Below are 17,968 nucleotides of genomic sequence, written 5' to 3'. Positions count from 1 at the left end.
AAAGGAAGACATGAAACTTACTGTTTACAGATGACATGATTTGTGTGAACAGAAAAACCCCAAAGTGACTTTAACAAGGTCTCTGGGTAGAAGGTCAGTATACAAAAATGAATTGTATTTCTGTATGTGAGCACCAATAAAAAGAAATGGAAATTTACAAAATTAGGTTTCCAATAACATTAAAAAGAAAACCAAAAAACTGCAGATGCCTTTCTGTTGGGAGGTTCTCAACTCCCCTCTTTCTTCCTGTACATGAAATGAATAACTTGTCTTAATGTTCTGCAGCTTTTCCTCCAGTGTAAACTTAGGGTCACAACAACAATAACAACAATAATAGCAGCAGCTGGGTTTATTGAGTACCTGCAATATGCCAGACATTGTTCCAAATGCTTACATGGATTCTTTCTTTTGGCCTTCATAGCAACCCTTTAATGTTTGTTGTGAGGATTAAATGCTGAAATGTATGTGAAGTACTCAGCAAATTGCCTTGCATATAATAAATTCTTAATAAATTTTAGCTGTATAAAAACAACCATTATGTTAGAGAGGTGCATAGACTCAGTTGTTAGTAGAACTAAGCTGCTATTCATTTGGCTTAACATTTGTAGAATAAACAGTCATGCATTATTATTATTTAAAGTTTTTTTAAATAGCTCATTAATTTATTTATTTAGTCAGGCACTGTTTATGGGTTTATGAATACAGAGGGTAAGCAAGATAGAAAAAAATCCATGCCCTGATGGAGTTTACAGTTTGTAGGGGAAGCAGACATTAGTATCAAATGGTGCCACAGATTGTGCTATTGGAATAAAGTACAAGGATTTATGAGAGCATAAAAGGGGGAGCTGGTATGGGCTACATCTCCCCTTTCCCTTTGCCATCCCCAGCTAACAGCCTCGCTCTGCCCTGCCTTTGCTCCTGCAGCACTCCACCTCTGTGAGCATCATGGGCTTTTCCAACACTGTGGAGATGGAGCTGTCATCTACGAGGCTGGCGAGGGCCCTAGAGCCACAGATCCAGAGTGTGAGCAGCCTGACAGCTGCCCCTCTTCAGGCAGTACCAGGCCTGCTGAGTGGCCCCCCACCGACCGTGTCCAGCCTGACAAGCGGACAAAACCAGGCTCTGTCTAGCCTGACAGGCAGTCACCTGCAGACAATGCCCAGCCTCATGCGTGGCACAGCCCGGTCCATGCCCAACCTGATTAGTGAGGCCTCCCAGGTCATCACAAGCCGGGCAAGTAATTACTCTCAGGCCGGGCCCAACCTGATGTCTGGTCCAAGCCAGGCCGTGCCAAGCCTGGCAATTTGTCCTCTGCAGAGTACGCCTCCGGCTACTGATGTGCAGCCCGACACTGGAGCCAGTGGCAGTCCTGGCCCTGGCCGAGCTGCAGGGGGCCTGTGCCCTGGCGATGGGGCTGACCCCTCCATGGGGAACACCCTCTGTAAGGTAAGTCCTGGGAAAATGCCATTCAACTATCTCTGCTCATCACGGGGCAAAAGGTTGGCCCCTGAAGGCCTTATCCTGGCTTTCACTTAACAGCTCTGTGGCCACTAACAGCAAAAAAATGTCTGATTTCTTTGATTTTTCTTGGCTTTTTACTTTTGAAAGATGGAAAGTGAAGATTCCACCCATTTCAATGACTCTTTGGGACAAGATCCCACAGCCCCTGGTCTAGATGTTCCCAAGGACTTGCCTGTCCCCTCAGAACTGGAGGAACCAATTAACCTCTCCGTGAAAAAAACCCCTGTGGTCTCAGTGGTCAACACATCCGTGGCTCTGCAGCAGTACCAGAACCTAAAAGGTGAGGCTCACGTGAGCAACCTGCCCTCATGCTGGCCACAAACCTGAGCAGATGGGCTCAGCGTTTCCAGGGGAGGTGGAGGCAGCAGCCAGGCTCTGGGCCGGAGGGAGCAGTGTTCCTCTCTCAGGCTAACTTCACTTCTCTCCTCCAGAACTGATTTATTGATTCCTGTTCTGTTTTCCCTCGCTGTGGCCATGGCTGGTTCGGGCATGGCCAAGACTTAGTCTCCTTGTAACATTCCCCATGCATACTGTTCTGGGGGTCTGAGTTATGGGTAGGGGGTGACTGGAAGAATGCACCCCAGAAGGGCTAGCCTTGGCAGACTATTTTAAGGAAAAAAGCATGTCTGACTTTGGAGTCAGGTAGATCTAAGTTAGAAAACCAGCCATGGAAGGACTGTCACCACTATGAATGATTACAGTGTATGTAACCATTGTATGAGGGGTGTGTGGCCAAAGGTATGAGTGGCAGGTATGAGTGTGGGTGACAGGATATGTTGTCATAAATATGTCACAGGTATTTGTCTTTTGCCTTAGAGTCTGAGAATGTTGAACAAGGAGCCCTAGAGATGGATACAAAAGAGAACCAGAGTATCAGGTAACAGATTCTTGGCCCAACCTTTTCCTCCCACCCCTCAGGTTCAGGTCCTGGGAAGCTGGCACAGGAAGTCAGCATCTTTGATGACTTCACTAGAAGCAGACGTTTGCCTGCAACTGTTTTCTTTAACCCCTAGACCTTCAAGTGGGGTCTGTGTGGGCGGGTGTCTGGAATTGTTGTGGAAGGATGTTGTGGCTCCTGCACCATGAGGCATGCGCTCTGTGTGCAGTCGTCCCTCTTCATAGATCCCTTTCTTGGACCAAAAGGTTTCCCAGAGGCTGATAGGGTCTGGCCAGGCAGAGCTGGGCAGGAGGGCAAAATATGGGCCTGTCGAGGGTTGGATGGAGATCTTTTTTAAAAATTAAATATATTTTTTGTGTTTTTTAAAAAAATATATCTTATTGATTTTTCACAGAGAGGAAGAGAGAGGGATAGAGAGTTAGAAACATCGATGATAGAGAAACATTGATCAGCTGCCTCCTGCACAACCCCCACTGGGGATGTGCCCACAACCAAGGCACATGCCCCTGACCGGAATCGAACCCGGGACCCTTCAGTCCGCTGGCCAATGCTCTATCCACTGAGCCAAACCGGTTTTGGCTTAAATATATTTTTATTAATTTCAGAGGGGAAGCGAGTGGGAGAGACAGAAACATCAATGATGAGAGAGAATCATTGATCGACTGCCTCCTGCATACCCCACACTGGGGATCAGCCTGCAACCTGGGCATGTGCCCTGACCTAGAATCGAACCATGACCTCCTGGTTCATAGGTCAACGCTCAACCACTGAGCCACACTGGCCAGGAATGGGGGAGATTTTGAGCAGCAATTTAGTTGTGGGATCCTGGATGAGCCCTATTTAGAGGTTGGGACCACAGGAGGTTCCCACTGAGATCCAGGGTGCCTCTCTTGCCATAGATCCTACAATAGTGAGCCCAAGATTCCCTATGTGCGGCTAGAGCGACTCAAGATCCATGCTACCTCCTCGGGAGAGATGCCTGTGTTTAAGTTGAAGCCACAGGAGAATGATCAGGATGGGAGCTTCCTGTTGATCATCGAGTGTGGCAATGAGTCCTCCAGCATGTCCATTAAGGTACCACTTTGCTCTGCTTTGGCCTTGAACCTCTTTTCTCTTTGCCACTGGCAGAATTCTGGCTCTGGCTCTGTCCTGCATCTCTGAGTGGGGCTTCCGCTTGGCCAGACTTTGTTCCTTGCTGTAGTGGCCTGTGAGATGCACATTAGGAGTGAGTTGCCAGCAGTCATGGGGCTTGGCTGACTCGTGGTCTTGGAATAAGTCAGCATTCAGGGATTGTCAATCCCTCCCCTCCTTCTCTCCTTCAACAACCTGCTGGTGCTGTATCTGATGGCTCAGGCTCACTTCTTTTCCAAGGTCAGTCAGCACACCCTGCCTGATGCCAGCCAGGCCCCAAGTCTGGGAGGAAGGAAGGTCACTGTCACATCTCTGGCTGGGCAGCAGTCACCAGAGGTGGAGGGGGCACCTCCTGAAGAACACAGACTCGCTCCTCGAGCTCCTGGAGCCAAGAAGGGGCCGCCAGCACCAATAGAGAATGAGGACTTCTGTGCTGTGTGCCTCAATGGGGGAGAGTTGCTGTGCTGTGACCGCTGCCCCAAAGTGTACCACCTTTCCTGCCACTTGCCAGCCTTGCTCAGCTTCCCAGGGTGAGTCATGCCAATCCAGGGCTATCACCTGGCTGGCGGGGTTGGGGTGGAGTGCGATGAGATCTTCCAAGGATGATTACTATTTCAGGCCTGGCCCTCAGAGCTCCCTCTGGTGGGCTTCCCTCCTCTCTGAGCCTGCATGAATGAGTTAGTGATCCTGTAGCTGTGTTCCTTCTGCACACAGAAAAGTGGGTGGTTGAAACTCAGGTGGCTTCCTTTCCCTTTCTATTCCCAGCTTCCCCCTGCACACAGATTGTCCCTATACTCCTGTCTCTGCCCTGTTACTTCTCTTTCCTTGCATTCACTAAATCCCAAGTTACTGAATTTCTCTCAAGCTTTTGGCTAGGAAGCCATTCCCTACAGTGTAGGGCTAGGGACTCAGTTTTCCAATGTCCCTCCCCCCCTTTCCCCCCCCCCCCCGCCCCGCCACACACACCTGACTTGGGGCACAGGGACAGGGGAGGGAGCTCTGGGCAATGTGCTGATGTCTAACATGGCCTCACCCGTCTCTGCAGGGGAGATTGGGTGTGTACCTTGTGCCGCAGCCTGACCCAGCCCGAGATGGAGTACGACTGTGAGAATGCCCGCTATAACCAGCCTGGAATCCGGGCCCCTCCTGGCCTGAGCATATCTGACCAGAAGGTAGGGCATGGTCTCTAGGAAAAGGTTCCATGCCTGCAGCAGCCTCCCTGTGCCAACAGGGGCTGAGGCCTTTCTGAGGGGATGAGAGGCTTCTCCTGGTACCTCTCTTTGTGGCTATGCCTTGCAGCTTGGTCCATTGGGAGTTGCTGATTTTCCTTCTGCGCACTGTTTTCTTCTGGTCTGGGAGGCTGAACTGTACCTTAGTATGGTGGCTCACACCCTGTGGAGCAGAGCCAACCCCATTAGAGTTATCAGGGTCACTATCTTTAGTTCTTATTGAGGTGGGACCAGAACAAAGTAACACTGTGGCCTATTCTGATCTCTGCAGAAGTGTGAGAAGCTGGTACTGTCCTTGTGCTGCAATAGCCTCAGCCTGCCTTTCCACGAACCTGTCAGCCCTCTGGTAAGGAAGGCCTTGCTGTTTCTGCCTGCCACTGTGCTCTCTGCTTAGAGGGCCTTGGGGTGGGGGGGGGGGGAAATCACCATGGTACCCATGTGGGCTCAAAGCACAGCCACTAGAAGTGGATGGTCCAGGAGACCAGGGGGCCATGGCCAATACAGCCCCTCCCACCCCAACTGCTGCTACAACAGACCTGACTTGACAAGTAGAACATTCCTCCTCTTCCCTTTCTCTTTGTCTTCCTTCCCCACACTGTTCTTCTTGCTGACTTTCTCTTTCTTATGTTCTTTCACTTCTTCTCCAACTCATTCTCCATCTCTTCTTTTTTCATATCTTCACTTCTCTCTTCCTGCTTTGCCTTCTTCTCCGCCAGGCCCGGCATTACTACCAGATTATCAAGAGGCCCATGGACCTGTCAATCATCCGGAGGAGGCTGCAGAAGAAGGATCCAGCTCACTATACCACCCCGGAGGAGGTGGTGTCAGACGTGCGCCTCATGTTCTGGAACTGTGCTAAGTTCAATTATGTATGTCTTGCCTGTTTGACCTCTCCCCTGTTTCCCAGGGTCCCCAAGATTGTCATGGCTAGGTGGCGTATCCGGTTGGTCCTGGGCTGCCATGAGGACTTGGGAGTAGTCCTCTGGGGGCCTGCTGTGGTAGTGACTGTTTAAAAACTCTCTCCCACATGTGGGCCTCAGCATGGGCTCGGAGGGGTGGTGGTGCTGGTGCCTGGCCACCTGTGGGTAACTGTCAGGGTCATTTCTGTTTGAAGAACTGATACCAAACTGGTTATTCTGAGTCCTGAGGAGAAAAACATAAATTCCCAGACACCCAGGAGACCCAGCTAGGCTTTATGGTCTCTGTATAGCTCTTGAGAGGCCTGGAAGAGATGGGCTGGTGGAAAGAGGCTAGCCCATCACTGCTCTTCTCCCTCCCCGCCCCCAGCCTGATTCTGAGGTTGCAGAGGCTGGCCGCTGCCTGGAAGTATTCTTTGAAGGCTGGTTGAAGGAGATCTACCCAGGGAAACAGTTCGCCCAGCCGAGGCAGGAAGACTCAGACTCCGAGGAGGTGTCTAGCGAGAGTGGGTATTCCACTCCCCAGGGCTTCCCGTGGCCCCACTACGTGCAGGAGGGCATCCAACCCAAGAGGCGGCGGCGACACATGGTAAATAGTTGCTGCCAGCTGGCAGGCAGATGGGTGGGTGGGTGATTGGGCAGGCACGGTGGGTGATGGTTGCCCACCTGAGCAACATGTACAAGAGCAACCTAGAGTGAAGCTGCTCCGGTGGCACAGGAGAGTGGTGACAGTGAACCCTCACTTCCAATCCCTTTGCCTAAGAGGAAGGCAGGGCAATGCGGGGCTCATCAACTCCAATTATCCCCGAGGTTCACATTTCAGAGAGGCAGGTGTACTTCCTCAGGGTCACTCAGTAAATTGACGGCAGAATCGAGGTCTGCTGACTCCCAGCTCAGTGCTGGTTATTCTAAACTGTGATGCCCATAAGAAGAGAAGTGTCTGGTCTCAGAGCCTGGTTTCAGCTTGGGTGGGTCTCAACTTTGGGAGAAAGGAAGGGATCTTTTCAGGACCTTGGTGTCGAGAAGGAAGGAGAGGTGTTGCTTGCAGCAAAGAGAGCTCCTCTGACCTTTTGGCTGGCCCCAACTGCGCAAACATGAAATATCAATTTAAAACTATTTAATTCCACCAAAATGTACTGCCTGCCTACTGTGCAGCCTCCCCCAGTTGTTTGCGATACTTCGCACACAATGTTTAGTGGCTTCAGTGAGTTTTGCTGTTGCATTCCGAGGGTAGGAAAAAAACAAAAACTTGGTCTGGCGAATCCCAATCTGGACATTTATAGCCTTTTCACATTAATAAATCCTACATTTGGCCCTTCTAATCCCAAATTTATTTATTTATTTTTTTCAGGAGAATGAAAGATCAAAAAGAATGTCTTTCCGCCTGGCCAACAGCATCTCCCAGGTGTAGATCTGGCAGGAGACAGAACTCTGGCAGATGGTGCCGCATCCTGTTGACCACTCCCCACCATTCAGCTCATTCTCTTCAGATTGTGGATGTGAGACAAGTCTTGTCGAGCTGGTGTAGTGCCCTTCTTTGCCATTTGCATCTTACAGCATTTATTTGGGAGCCATAGTGCATCCACTACAGAGAAGATTTCAGTAATAAACTGCAAAGAGGGAGGTATTCCCTATTACCAGAATAATCTGATGTATAGGGTAACTTGACAAGACCAAGCCTGCTCAGGCTTGGGGGGACCTACCTTCCTTGGTGAGTCCTTGCTGCTGAGGAAAGCAAACTTTCCTCACCTTTCAGTGCAGGGCTCAGGAGCAGTGTATATATCTGAACTCCTCTTGGGCTCAGAAGAGGGTAAAGAAGGGAGAGAGGTTCTGAAATATGACAGGCCTGTGATCCCTGGTCCAGCACAGCCAAAGAATGTCACTGTTTGCCTTTGCTTGGCCTGCCGGGACAGAGGCACCAGCCCTGGGCAGGGTAATGGAGGCTTCTAGAGGCCAGAGGTCTCAATTGGTGCCTGTTCGGGTTCTAACGGTTTTCAGGGTATTTGTTTTCCATGCCCCCTTCCTGATGTTGATAGGTGCTGTGCACGTGCTCTGGGGGGTATGGCATTCTTGATGGGGCTGGTGGCTGTGTAGGGACCACTTACATCTTTAGGTTCAGATTTCACTGAGCTTTAGAAGATGTCAACTTCAGAGCTAGCTCTCTACGCTGCTCACTTTGGGCTCAGAGCGCTTCTTTGGTGTCAGAACCTGCCTTCCTAGAGATGATTGTTGGTGGCTACCCCTTCATTATCTCCATTTTGAGGTTTGGATCCCAAGTTCTGCTTGGGAATCTGTGAGGCAGCTGCTTCAGGCACTGAGTTTCCTGGCAAGGAGAGTGACCCACAACCAGCTCACTCTGTTGGGCCTCTCCTCTTGCTTAGAGATCCTAGTCCTCAACCTGTCCATGTTTACAGAGCCAAAGATCAGAAGTGAGTCCTCTGACTTGCCTGCTCTCGGGGCTGTCCATGGCCCAGAAACAGCCAAGTTTCTACTGGCAGCTTTTTTTTTGTTGGCAGTTGAAGAAGGCCTAAGTGACTGGCAGGAGCCAGACCTAAGCATTCACGGGGAAGTTCTGTCTAGGATGGAGAAGGGGAAAGCTGAGAGGCAAAAATCCAGTACCCTTCAGTGACCCCAAAACCACTTCAGGACTTGACTTCTCCTTGAGAGCAGAGAGAAGAGTTCTAAGAAGCCACGGGAACAGGAACAGAGCTCCAAGCTGCATCTCAGATGGATCTTCATGGTCCATTCAGGGTGTTTGGGAGGAAGAGGCACAGGCAGATGCTAGGGGTCAGGCCGCCTCGCCAGCAAAGGCTTGCTCAGGAAAGAACCTATTGCTGATGTTGTGGGGAGCTGTGGACCTGGCCCTTTAGTGGCCTAGAGAGACAGCTCTCCTTGGTCCTGTCATGGTTTGGCTAATTTCAGAGGGTCTTAGGTCATAGTTTTATTTTACTAAGAGATGCAGTTTAAGGAAGTTCTTGTTTGTAGGGTCTTTGTTGACAGGAACATTTTGATCAGAGAAAACATTTCTTCTCTCCTTGTGAGTTGGTACTGCTCATTTCCTTCTCCACCCAGGTTGAAGGATCATCTTCACTTCACAGCAAACCATGCCCATTGACTTGCCATTCTTTCACCAGCACTTGCCAAGCTCTCCTAAGCAGGTGGGCTTCCATTTCCTGTTTTCTAGTTTGGGGTAACTAAGTCTTTAATACTCCAGTAGCCAGGCAGTCTTTGGACTTAGCCCTCTGCTCTTTGAGGCTCACATGATTTTCTGGTTTGGGCTTTGGCCACTTCCCTTTCAATTTTTGAATCTTTTCCTCTGTTTGGTTGGCTTGGCAAGGTTCCCTCTGTAATTACCTCACTAATTTCTGTTCTTGGCAATTTTTCCTGTGTGTGGCCCACATTCCCACCTCCCCTGAGAGAGCTTCATGGTGCTTTGCGTTGGGTAGCCAGGTGAAGGCTGTGACTGGCTCAAACTCGATTTAAGATCCTTCCTAGGACCAGTTGGAGACCACAAATATGAAGCAGAAATGCCTGGTTAGATGCTTTGCTTTCTGTCTATCAATGAAGCTTCCAGCTTGGGTATAGCATGATGGGCCTAGGGATCAGCCTGCTGGGCCAGGGGACCTCAGTATTGTAGTAGAGAATCACACATTCCCTTCTGATTACAGATATCCTGCATGCTGAGATGCTCCCTTTAGGCTCCTGACCTGGGAAGGGCAAAAGGTAGGGTGCTCTTCCCTCCACAGGTTCAAGGCCTTGGCCCACCATCCCATTCCTGCACTGCTTACCTGAAAGCACTGTCCTCTCTCTGGCTTTTCCTGTGTGCTTATTACCAATGTTGTGAGTCATGGCTATGTTCTGTTTTTGCATGCAGAAAACAGATCATGACTTTTTAGAAAAACAATTTTTTAAAAAGCTGCTAGCTGAGTGATTGACTTCAGTGGCTCTTTGCAAACATTTGAGCAAATTCTGCTTTTGACTTGGTTCTACAATGGCCCCATTTTGAAGTCAGTCACGTGCATTGGCTCTTGACAAAGTCAGGAGTTGAAGATACAGTGAGTTCTGGGTTCTTATGGTACAAAATGCCATCCTACAGAAGAACGTGCGCTTCTTGGGTGTGCTGAGAAACAGGAGAGCGGAGTGGCTTCAGTTGATGTGAAGGGGATTTTAGTGCAAATTGGTGCAGGATGAACTTTCAGAGCACTGTTCCAGAACGTGGGTAGATTGGTCCTGCCTGACTTCTAGCAGTTGCCAACTACACCCTCTGCAGGTATCCCGAGTGGCAGCCACCAGACACTCTGTAGCCTTTGCTGTACGCAGGCCCTGCCATGAACCTCGGCACACTCCAGCTCGCTGTACCCATTTCTGGCAACAGGCCCTTGCCTCGCTCCTAAGACCAAGGCCCTTTCTTGTTTGTTCCTGGGCTCTGCTCTGTTTGCTCTCTCAGTCCATGGTATCACCGATGGTCTTCTTTTCTGAACTCCTGAACTGAGACGTTACTCCTTTTGGATCACCACAGCTGTGCTTCCTCTCCTCCCACTCCCTCACTGCTATTTATTTAAATGGCCTATTTCTTTAGCCGTTTCCATGACCTCAGTTGTGCTCCCAGCTTTTCAGCCTTCTCCTGGACTTCTTCCTCTCCCCAGCTTGAACCTGTGGCCCATCATTGATATTTTTATCAGCATCCTGAAATTTCTCATCCCCTCCTGTTGGTGAAACTTCTCCATTTGCTGCATCAACCTATTTTTTACTCCCTCTCCCTGGGCTGCTAAACATGGTATAATAATATACCAATCAATACTGAGATTTGACATTATTATTCTGCTTTCAGTCCATGCCATTCATCTTTGCTCTCAGCCAATGACTGACCTCTTTGCCCAATTCACAGGAGAGAGGCCCGAAAGCAAGAATGTCCTTGCCCCCTCATTTCTCTCCCCCTCCCCTCTCTCTGTGTCTCTATCCCTCCTCTTGCTCCTGTTTGGTGCTCTAGTTCTTGAATCCTGCTCTGTGTCCTCCAAAACTTTGCTCTATCTCTTGTCCCACTGCTCCTCTTTCCAGCGTCTTCAACCTCCCTTTCCATGGTTACCTCCACATCGCCTCCCCAAGATTAAAAACAATTTCTTAAGAGTCTGTTGCTCCTTACACTTTTATCTTGTCAGCCCCGTTTCTTTTAAAAAGAATCTTTTTCACTGATTCTTCTCAGTCACTCTTCATCCTCTATAGTTTTTCATAAAAGTCACCAGTGACCACCCAGTTGCCAAATTAAAAAAATACCTTCGGTCCTCAACTGTTGAACTCTGTATAGCATTTCACACCACTCACCACTTCCTCATTGAAATCTCCTCTTCACTTGGCTTTTAAGAAACCACAAGTCTCTGGATCCTCCTCTTATCTCTCAGCCACACAGGCTGAGCCTCCCTTGGGACACATCTGTAACTTTCTTTGGTCTCTCCTCCTCAGGAGTTGGGTAGGCAGGAGGAAGCCCAGTTGCTCCTGCTTCCCAGCTGCTCTGCTCCCTTCCCTCCGTGTCAGCCTCTTTTCTTTGGCCTGTTTCTCTCCCTGGACCCAGTTCTCCTCATGTCAAGCATGTTTATGAGCTGTGCCGGGAGGATGGCATCTGTGAGTCCTTCCATCTGTCTCTTCCTACACAGCACAGAGACAGATTTTAGCCATGTTTGATAAGAAGTCCATCTAAATCAGCCCAAGAGTGTGGATTGGGTGAGTTCCTCCTGGGCCTTGTCTTAGAAGTGGCCATTGGAATCCAAAGTTTTGGTTGGGGGCATGAGGGAGGAATATTGTAAGGGGAAGTGTTACTGATCTTAAAAAGACCTATACATTCAAGAACAAATTAAAAAATCTCACTTTTCTTTACTAATAATTGTGTCCTGGAGTGTTTTTTCAGTGAAGGTGGTAGAACATACTTCATGGTCTTCTTGCCTCCAGACTCCAACATCATTATGAACACAAGGTAGGGAAGAATAAACTGGGGAGCTATCTTTCCAGGAAAGAACTGAGTTCTCTGCTTCTTTTATTGTATGAACACAGCCTATTCTTCAAAATACAGGCAGCAAATCTGGGGTGGGCTTAGAGAAAACCACCTTATGAATGCCCCCACTTCTAGGTGCTAAACATTTCATGAATGTGCTTTATATAGTGACTAGAGGCCCGGTGCATGAAATTAGTGCACGGGGGGGGGGGGTCCCCTCAGCCCAGCCTACACCCTCTCCAATCCTGGACCCCTCAGGGGATGTCCAACTGCTGGTAGTCAGACATCTCTCTCACAATCTGGGACCACTGTCTCCTAACTGCTCAGGCCTGCCTGCCTGATCGCACCTAACTGCCTCCCTGCTGGCCTGGTCACCCCAACTGCCCCCCTGCAGGCATAGTCGCCCCCAACTGCCCCCCCCTCCCTGCCAGCCTGGTCGCCCCCAACTGCCCACCCCTGCTCGCCTGGTCGCCCCTTACTGCACCCCCTGCCAGCCTGGTCGCCCCTCACTACCCCCCCTTGCCAATCTGGTTGCCCCCAACTGCCCCCCTGCAGGCCTGGTAGCCCCATGCAGCCTGCTGCTCAGTTGTTTGGTCACCCGTCACTAACCCTCCTGCCGGCCTGGTCGCCTCATGCAGCCTGCTGCTCAGTCGTTTGGTCACCCCTCACTAACCTCCCTGCCGGCCTGGTCGCCCCATACAGCCTGTTTGGTCGTCCGTTTGGTTGTTTTGGATGTGATGGTTGCTTAGCCTTTTATATATATAGATGTTCCCCAGTTGCCTAGCCTTAGCTCTCCTCTCTGCCCACTTTACACTAGTGGTTTCTAGTCATTTAGAGTATGAGCATTGTAATGAATATTTTTCATTCATTTCATTCTATTGAGGGGATTCCCCACCTCAGGAGTCTTGAGAGGTAGAGCTCACTTTTCACTACAGAAACTAGATATATTAAAGTCTTGATTTCCCAGTATGCCTTGCAGCCAGGCTACAGGTCTAGTGGTAGTATTTTTTTTTTTTTAAAGTGGCACCACAGAGTCTTCTCTGGTGGCAGAGTTGGTGGCATCAAGGTGGTGTTTCCATGGCAGCAGTAGCAGCAGAACAAGTTGTAACACCTGGTACTTGATGGCATGATAGTTTCTTTGGCAGACCAATGAGCTCTTAGTTTAATTTTCTGGCCTTCCCAACAATTCTGTGAACTACCTAAAAAGTATTTCCATAAACTCATTTTCTGCTTAAATTAGCCAGGATTGGTTTCTTTTACTTGCAACTGAGCACCCTACTTGATGTAGAAATCTCGGAGACTCTGATAAAGTCATGGGCCTGTTCTCTGGGTTCCAGACCCACTTGTCCTGTGGTCTGTTGGACACCTTCGTTTGGGTGTCTCAATGTCACCCGAGACACTAACCATCCTACAGGACCCTTAATGTGTTCTTCTTTGTATACTCCCTATCTCAGAAACCAGGGATGTGGGAAGGTGTTATGCAAGAGCCGAGGTTCGAGAAAACCCCAGGGTATTGCTTGCCAATTCCAAAGAATTCACCCAGAGGACTGGCTGTGAAAAACATGGGTTTATTAGGACTTACGTGCATACCAGTGGTGGCCGGCGGGTGAAGTTTACTGCCACAGTGGGGTTGGCCAGCCAGTAAAGTTTCCACAACCTAAGGTTTCCTAGTACAGGGTTATGTAGAGCACAGAAAACAAAGCAAACAGGACATGCAGGGTGATGGTGTGAAATCAAAACACAAGCTGTTTTTCTGCAGTTGTTTACAGTCCGAGTTCACATTCAGAAGCAGTTTCTCCCTTAACTGAGGAGCTGGCCAGGCCCCCAAGGTCTCGCAGTCCACTTACAGGTGGGTGGCTTTCACCATATTCCACAGTGTGGGAGGGGGGGGTGTGGAGCTTTGGAAGCAGCCCATGTTCCCATACACCATACCGAAGGAAATCAGGGGGATGCGGTGTCAGAGAAGCCAGAGAAGTCTGTGTTTTAAGGAAGGATGATCAGTACTTTTAGTGCTTACGATGAGACCTAGAAATCATCGCTGACCCTCCGCCCCTTCCCAGACTGGCCCAAGTACCTGAAACTATTCCCGTGCCTGCTCTGAGCTTTCTGCTGTTCTGTCCTTACTCCTTTTATTAGTACCATCCTTCTCTAGGTTCCGGGACATATAGCCTCTTTACACTCCACTCCTCATGTTGCAGGGCAAGCTATCAGTCAGCCCACTCCCTAGAGCAAGCCCTGCCCCGGCAGGAAGTCTAAAGCAGACCTCCTCTTCCTGCACACGTGGCCTCTGAACTGTTTCGTCCACCAGGCAGTAGAGGCAGAATATACAGGGCTGATAAAAATAAGTTCTTTATTTTTTTTAAATGTCAAAACCTAAAAATATCTATAAACTGTACCATCTGTTAAACCCATTAATTGTTAATTTTATGACAATTTCAGAAAAATTTTTATTACACTTGAAAATAATTAGTAGGTTAGAGTTTTCAGGGGCATATAAAAATGAGACCTAAAAAATAAAAATTAAAAATGGTAAAACCTAGCCCTGGCCAGTGTGGTTCAGTTGGTTGGGCATCATCCTGTGCACCAAAAGGTTGCCATTTTCTTTTCCCGGTCAGGGCACATGCCTGGGTTCTGGGCTCAATCCCTGGTAGGGGGCATGCAGGAGGCAGCTGATTGATATTTTGCTCTCACGTGGATATTTCTCTCTCTCTCTCTCTCTCTCTCTCTCTCTCTCTCTCTCTCTCTCTCTCTCCCTTCCTCTCTAAAAATCAATAAAACAATCTTAAAAAAAAATTATGACATCTTGATTGTCCCTTTCTCTCCTGCAGGTGTCCCTGGATTGGGGTTAGGTGGGAAGGGCTTTGCTTACCTTTCATAGCTCTGCCCGAGCTAACAGCTCCAGGCCTTGTTGTAGCAGCTCACCTGCACAGCCTCTCTGTTCTCCGGCATTCCTAAGAAGTTCAGCCATCCCACTCCTGTCCTGACACCCTGCCCCTCCTTTTCCCACACGTCCCCACATGACTAAGAAAGCTGTAGGGCAGCAGTAGCTAGTTCTCTAATTTTTGAACAATCCTCCATACTTGTTCTGCACAAAAAAAGGTGCTCAATTTGGGGAGTATTGCCATCTTAATATCAACTCTTCCAATCCATGAAACATTAATTTAGTTCTGGTGTGTGTGCACTAACCTGACCTCTAATTAGTTTTATCTGACAACAAGGCTGGATCAGACATTCATAGTTGATCAGACAAACAGAATTAATTGCCAAATGTTTATTTCATTTTGAGCCATGGGCATAAGGTACAGTTTTACTTTTGTCAAGGTAGGAGAATAGAACCATAGAAAGACTTGCATAAATTGGTAAACCTGCCAGTAATCAAACACACATCTCATTAGGAAAAAGTTACATTTTGCATTATATACTTTGCAGACATGTCCCTGTTTAAAAAATCTTAATATGACATGTGATCTAAACATCTCTGAATTTATCTTATAGAACAGAAAAATTATGGGGTGGCTTTTTGTGATGTGGAGTCTCTTAAAAATCTTTTGAATAACAGAGGTAAATTTTAATTAATGCATAAATCAACTGTTTCTGGACTTAAAAAAAATGGAAGTCCATCCTCCCCCACCCCAAACTTTGGTATTTTTACCAACAGGGTCCATGAACCTTGGAACAAACTGTACTAATTGCTTCTATGACAAGCCTCAATTCTTATCTCCCTTCCTTAACTGTCAAGCAACTTGATATTGCATTCTAACAATGACGTTACCATAGAGTATTTAAGTCAATAGCATATAACATTTGTTGCCGGTGGTGACATTAATATTACAGGAATAGAATGAAAGCGATTGTTGTGTTAATGACCCCTGAAATAGACTGAGTTCCCTTGTCAGTATCAAGAGTTTGTCATGTTGGTGGTCATGGTGTTGCAATCCATTATCTCACTGAGAATTGATGGCTTCACCTATGGTAACTAGCCACAATATTTAATACTTGAGCCACTTGAAAACTTAAAAGAATGTTTTGTCTAAGGCTTTTACATCAAGAGTTCCCCAAGAAAATCCAGTTCCTCTATGTACATATTTTAGGGAGTTGTGTTTTACCTCTTCGTGTACTTTCTCTGATTTCTCTTTACAAGTGTCAGTGACATTCTACCTAGCCACCTATTTATCTATCCATCGATATCTCACCATGTCCTATAAATAAAAAAAAATCCTCATCAAAGTACATGCTTTTATTGATTTGAGAGAGAGAGAGAAGGAGAGGGAGAGAGGGAGGGAGGAAGGGAGAGAAAGAGAGAGAGAACTGACCTGGGATTGAACCTGCAACCTGGTATGTGCCCTGATCAGGAATTGACCTGGCAACATTTAAGTGTATGGGATGACCCTCCAACCAGTGACCCACACTAGCCAGGGCTCATCATGTTCTACAAAATGTCCCTTTCTTTCTCCCTCCTTCCCCTCCTTTTCCTCTTCCTCTCTCTCTTCCTCCCTTTCTTTCTTTCATTCTTTCATTTACTAATGCCATGCTTTCTATTAAATAGCTACTAAGTGCCAGGCACTGGGGACAAGCAATAAACAGATTGGGTCCCTATTGTCTTGGAGTTTAACTTCTAGTGAGGGAAGAAAGAAAATAAGATTGTTGCCTGGACTGGTATGGCTCAGTGGTTAAGCCAAGAACCAGGAGGTCATGGCTCAATTCACAGTCAGGGCACATGCCTGGGTTGTGGGCTTGATCCCCAGTATGGTGCATGCAGGAGGCAGCTGATCAGTGATTCTCTCCCATCATTGATGTTTCTATCTCTCCCTCTCCCTTCCTCTCTGAAATCAATAAAAAATATATATTAAAAAAATAAAATGATTATTTTAGATGGTTTTAAGTGCTCTAAGACAACAAAGGAGGGTACTGTGATAGACTGTGGGGTGGGACTACATTAGATGCAGTGATCAGGGAAGGCTTCTCTGAGGAGGTGACAAGTGAACTGAGATCTGAATAATGAAAAGGAACCACCAGCCTTGTGCAGGTATAGGGGCAGAGCCTTACAGACAGGTGAAACAGTAAGTGCAAAATATTTGAAGCAGCTTAAAATACACAATGAAAAACATACAAAAAGATAAAAGTAGAAACGAGGGAAAATAGGAGAGAAGAGGAGAAAGTTGTAATGCCTGTATACAAGCCACAGAGTTTGACAAAGTTATTAAAGTTGAGATGCAAATTTGGTTCTTTTCTTCCTGGAAGCCAAGGTAAAAAGGGAAATGTGATGAATTTCATGGTTTGCTTTTTTCTGAAGGAAAAGAGGTGTCGGGTATTCAAGGGAAAAAGTATATTTTTCCGGCACTCAGGATTGAAATACATTTCTTACATGGACCTTCCTGTAAGGGACATAGAGTGATTGTATTAGTCACCAAATTTAAAAAGCAGCAGTATAGTCAGGAGGTAATCTGTTACTGCAGCCATATAAAACCAATATAGTTAAATTCATCTTGGTTGCAATAACAGTAACTCAGCCACTTGAACTAGCTTAAGCAAAAGAGGGCACTTTATTATAAAGATTTGAAATATTACATGGAATTCAAAGGCAGGAATGCAGCTCATTTCAGGAAATACTATGATCAGGGATGGAGAGCTGTCAGAACTCTTTTTGTCTCTTCTTTCCTCTTTGTGAGTCCTTCCTGTTCTTTTCACATTTCCCCGGCAGATTGGCTTTCTGCATTTCTCCAGGCCACATGGTAGGAAAACATGTCTGTGGACAGCGTCTGACTGTCTATGTTGCAATGATCTATGCTAACGCGTTAGCTACTTAGAGAAAAATGGAAATCTCTCAGTCCTAATTCCATATTCCTGGGAGAGGAATATGATCGACTTTGTGTGAGTCAGGTACCTACTATTGGAGCAATTGACTGTAGCCCGGTGGCCTAGCTACCTTATCTGAGGATCCAGGGCTAGTTTGCAGAAAAAGCCTCCTAACTATACTTCTGTTTTTAAAATGCAACTCCTAATTCATCCAGGGGTCAAGAAACCATGTAAAGGTGGAAACCAGCATGAAAAAGAGATAAAAAGTACTAGAATGCATAGCATGTGGGATGGATAATATTTTATAAAACTTGCTTCAGTTATTAAATGCATAGGTATATGTGTACTGGGTCCTAATGTAAAATATATTTCTTTTCTTTTGGTGGATTATGGTCCAAAAGTTTGAAAAACCCTGGGCTGGGCGATCTGGTAGGATTCTACTACAGAGATGTAATAAGCATCATTCTTAATCCCTCTAGTAAGTACAGAG

General features: G+C 47.4%; 1 protein-coding gene across 1 annotated transcript in view; it reads left to right on the top strand.

Annotated features, from left to right (window-relative positions):
- The window catches only part of TRIM66 (tripartite motif containing 66), a 43,275-nt gene extending 35,920 nt beyond the window's left edge, over positions 1–7,355 (top strand). The window contains exons 11-20 of the mRNA XM_028159897.2: positions 925–1,446; positions 1,609–1,801; positions 2,338–2,398; positions 3,319–3,493; positions 3,791–4,080; positions 4,596–4,722; positions 5,051–5,125; positions 5,496–5,648; positions 6,067–6,285; positions 7,048–7,355. Coding sequence (XP_028015698.2) covers positions 925–1,446; positions 1,609–1,801; positions 2,338–2,398; positions 3,319–3,493; positions 3,791–4,080; positions 4,596–4,722; positions 5,051–5,125; positions 5,496–5,648; positions 6,067–6,285; positions 7,048–7,107 — 1,875 coding nt within the window. The 3' untranslated portion in view covers positions 7,108–7,355. The remainder of the gene's footprint in view (positions 1–924; positions 1,447–1,608; positions 1,802–2,337; positions 2,399–3,318; positions 3,494–3,790; positions 4,081–4,595; positions 4,723–5,050; positions 5,126–5,495; positions 5,649–6,066; positions 6,286–7,047) is intronic.
- The last annotated feature ends 10,613 nt before the right edge of the window (positions 7,356–17,968 follow it).

The sequence above is a fragment of the Eptesicus fuscus genome, chromosome 13 (assembly GCF_027574615.1).
Source record: "Eptesicus fuscus isolate TK198812 chromosome 13, DD_ASM_mEF_20220401, whole genome shotgun sequence".
NCBI lineage: Eukaryota > Metazoa > Chordata > Mammalia > Chiroptera > Vespertilionidae > Eptesicus > Eptesicus fuscus.
Note: the sequence above shows the minus strand (reverse complement) of the source record. Positions and strands in the feature narration are given on the sequence as shown.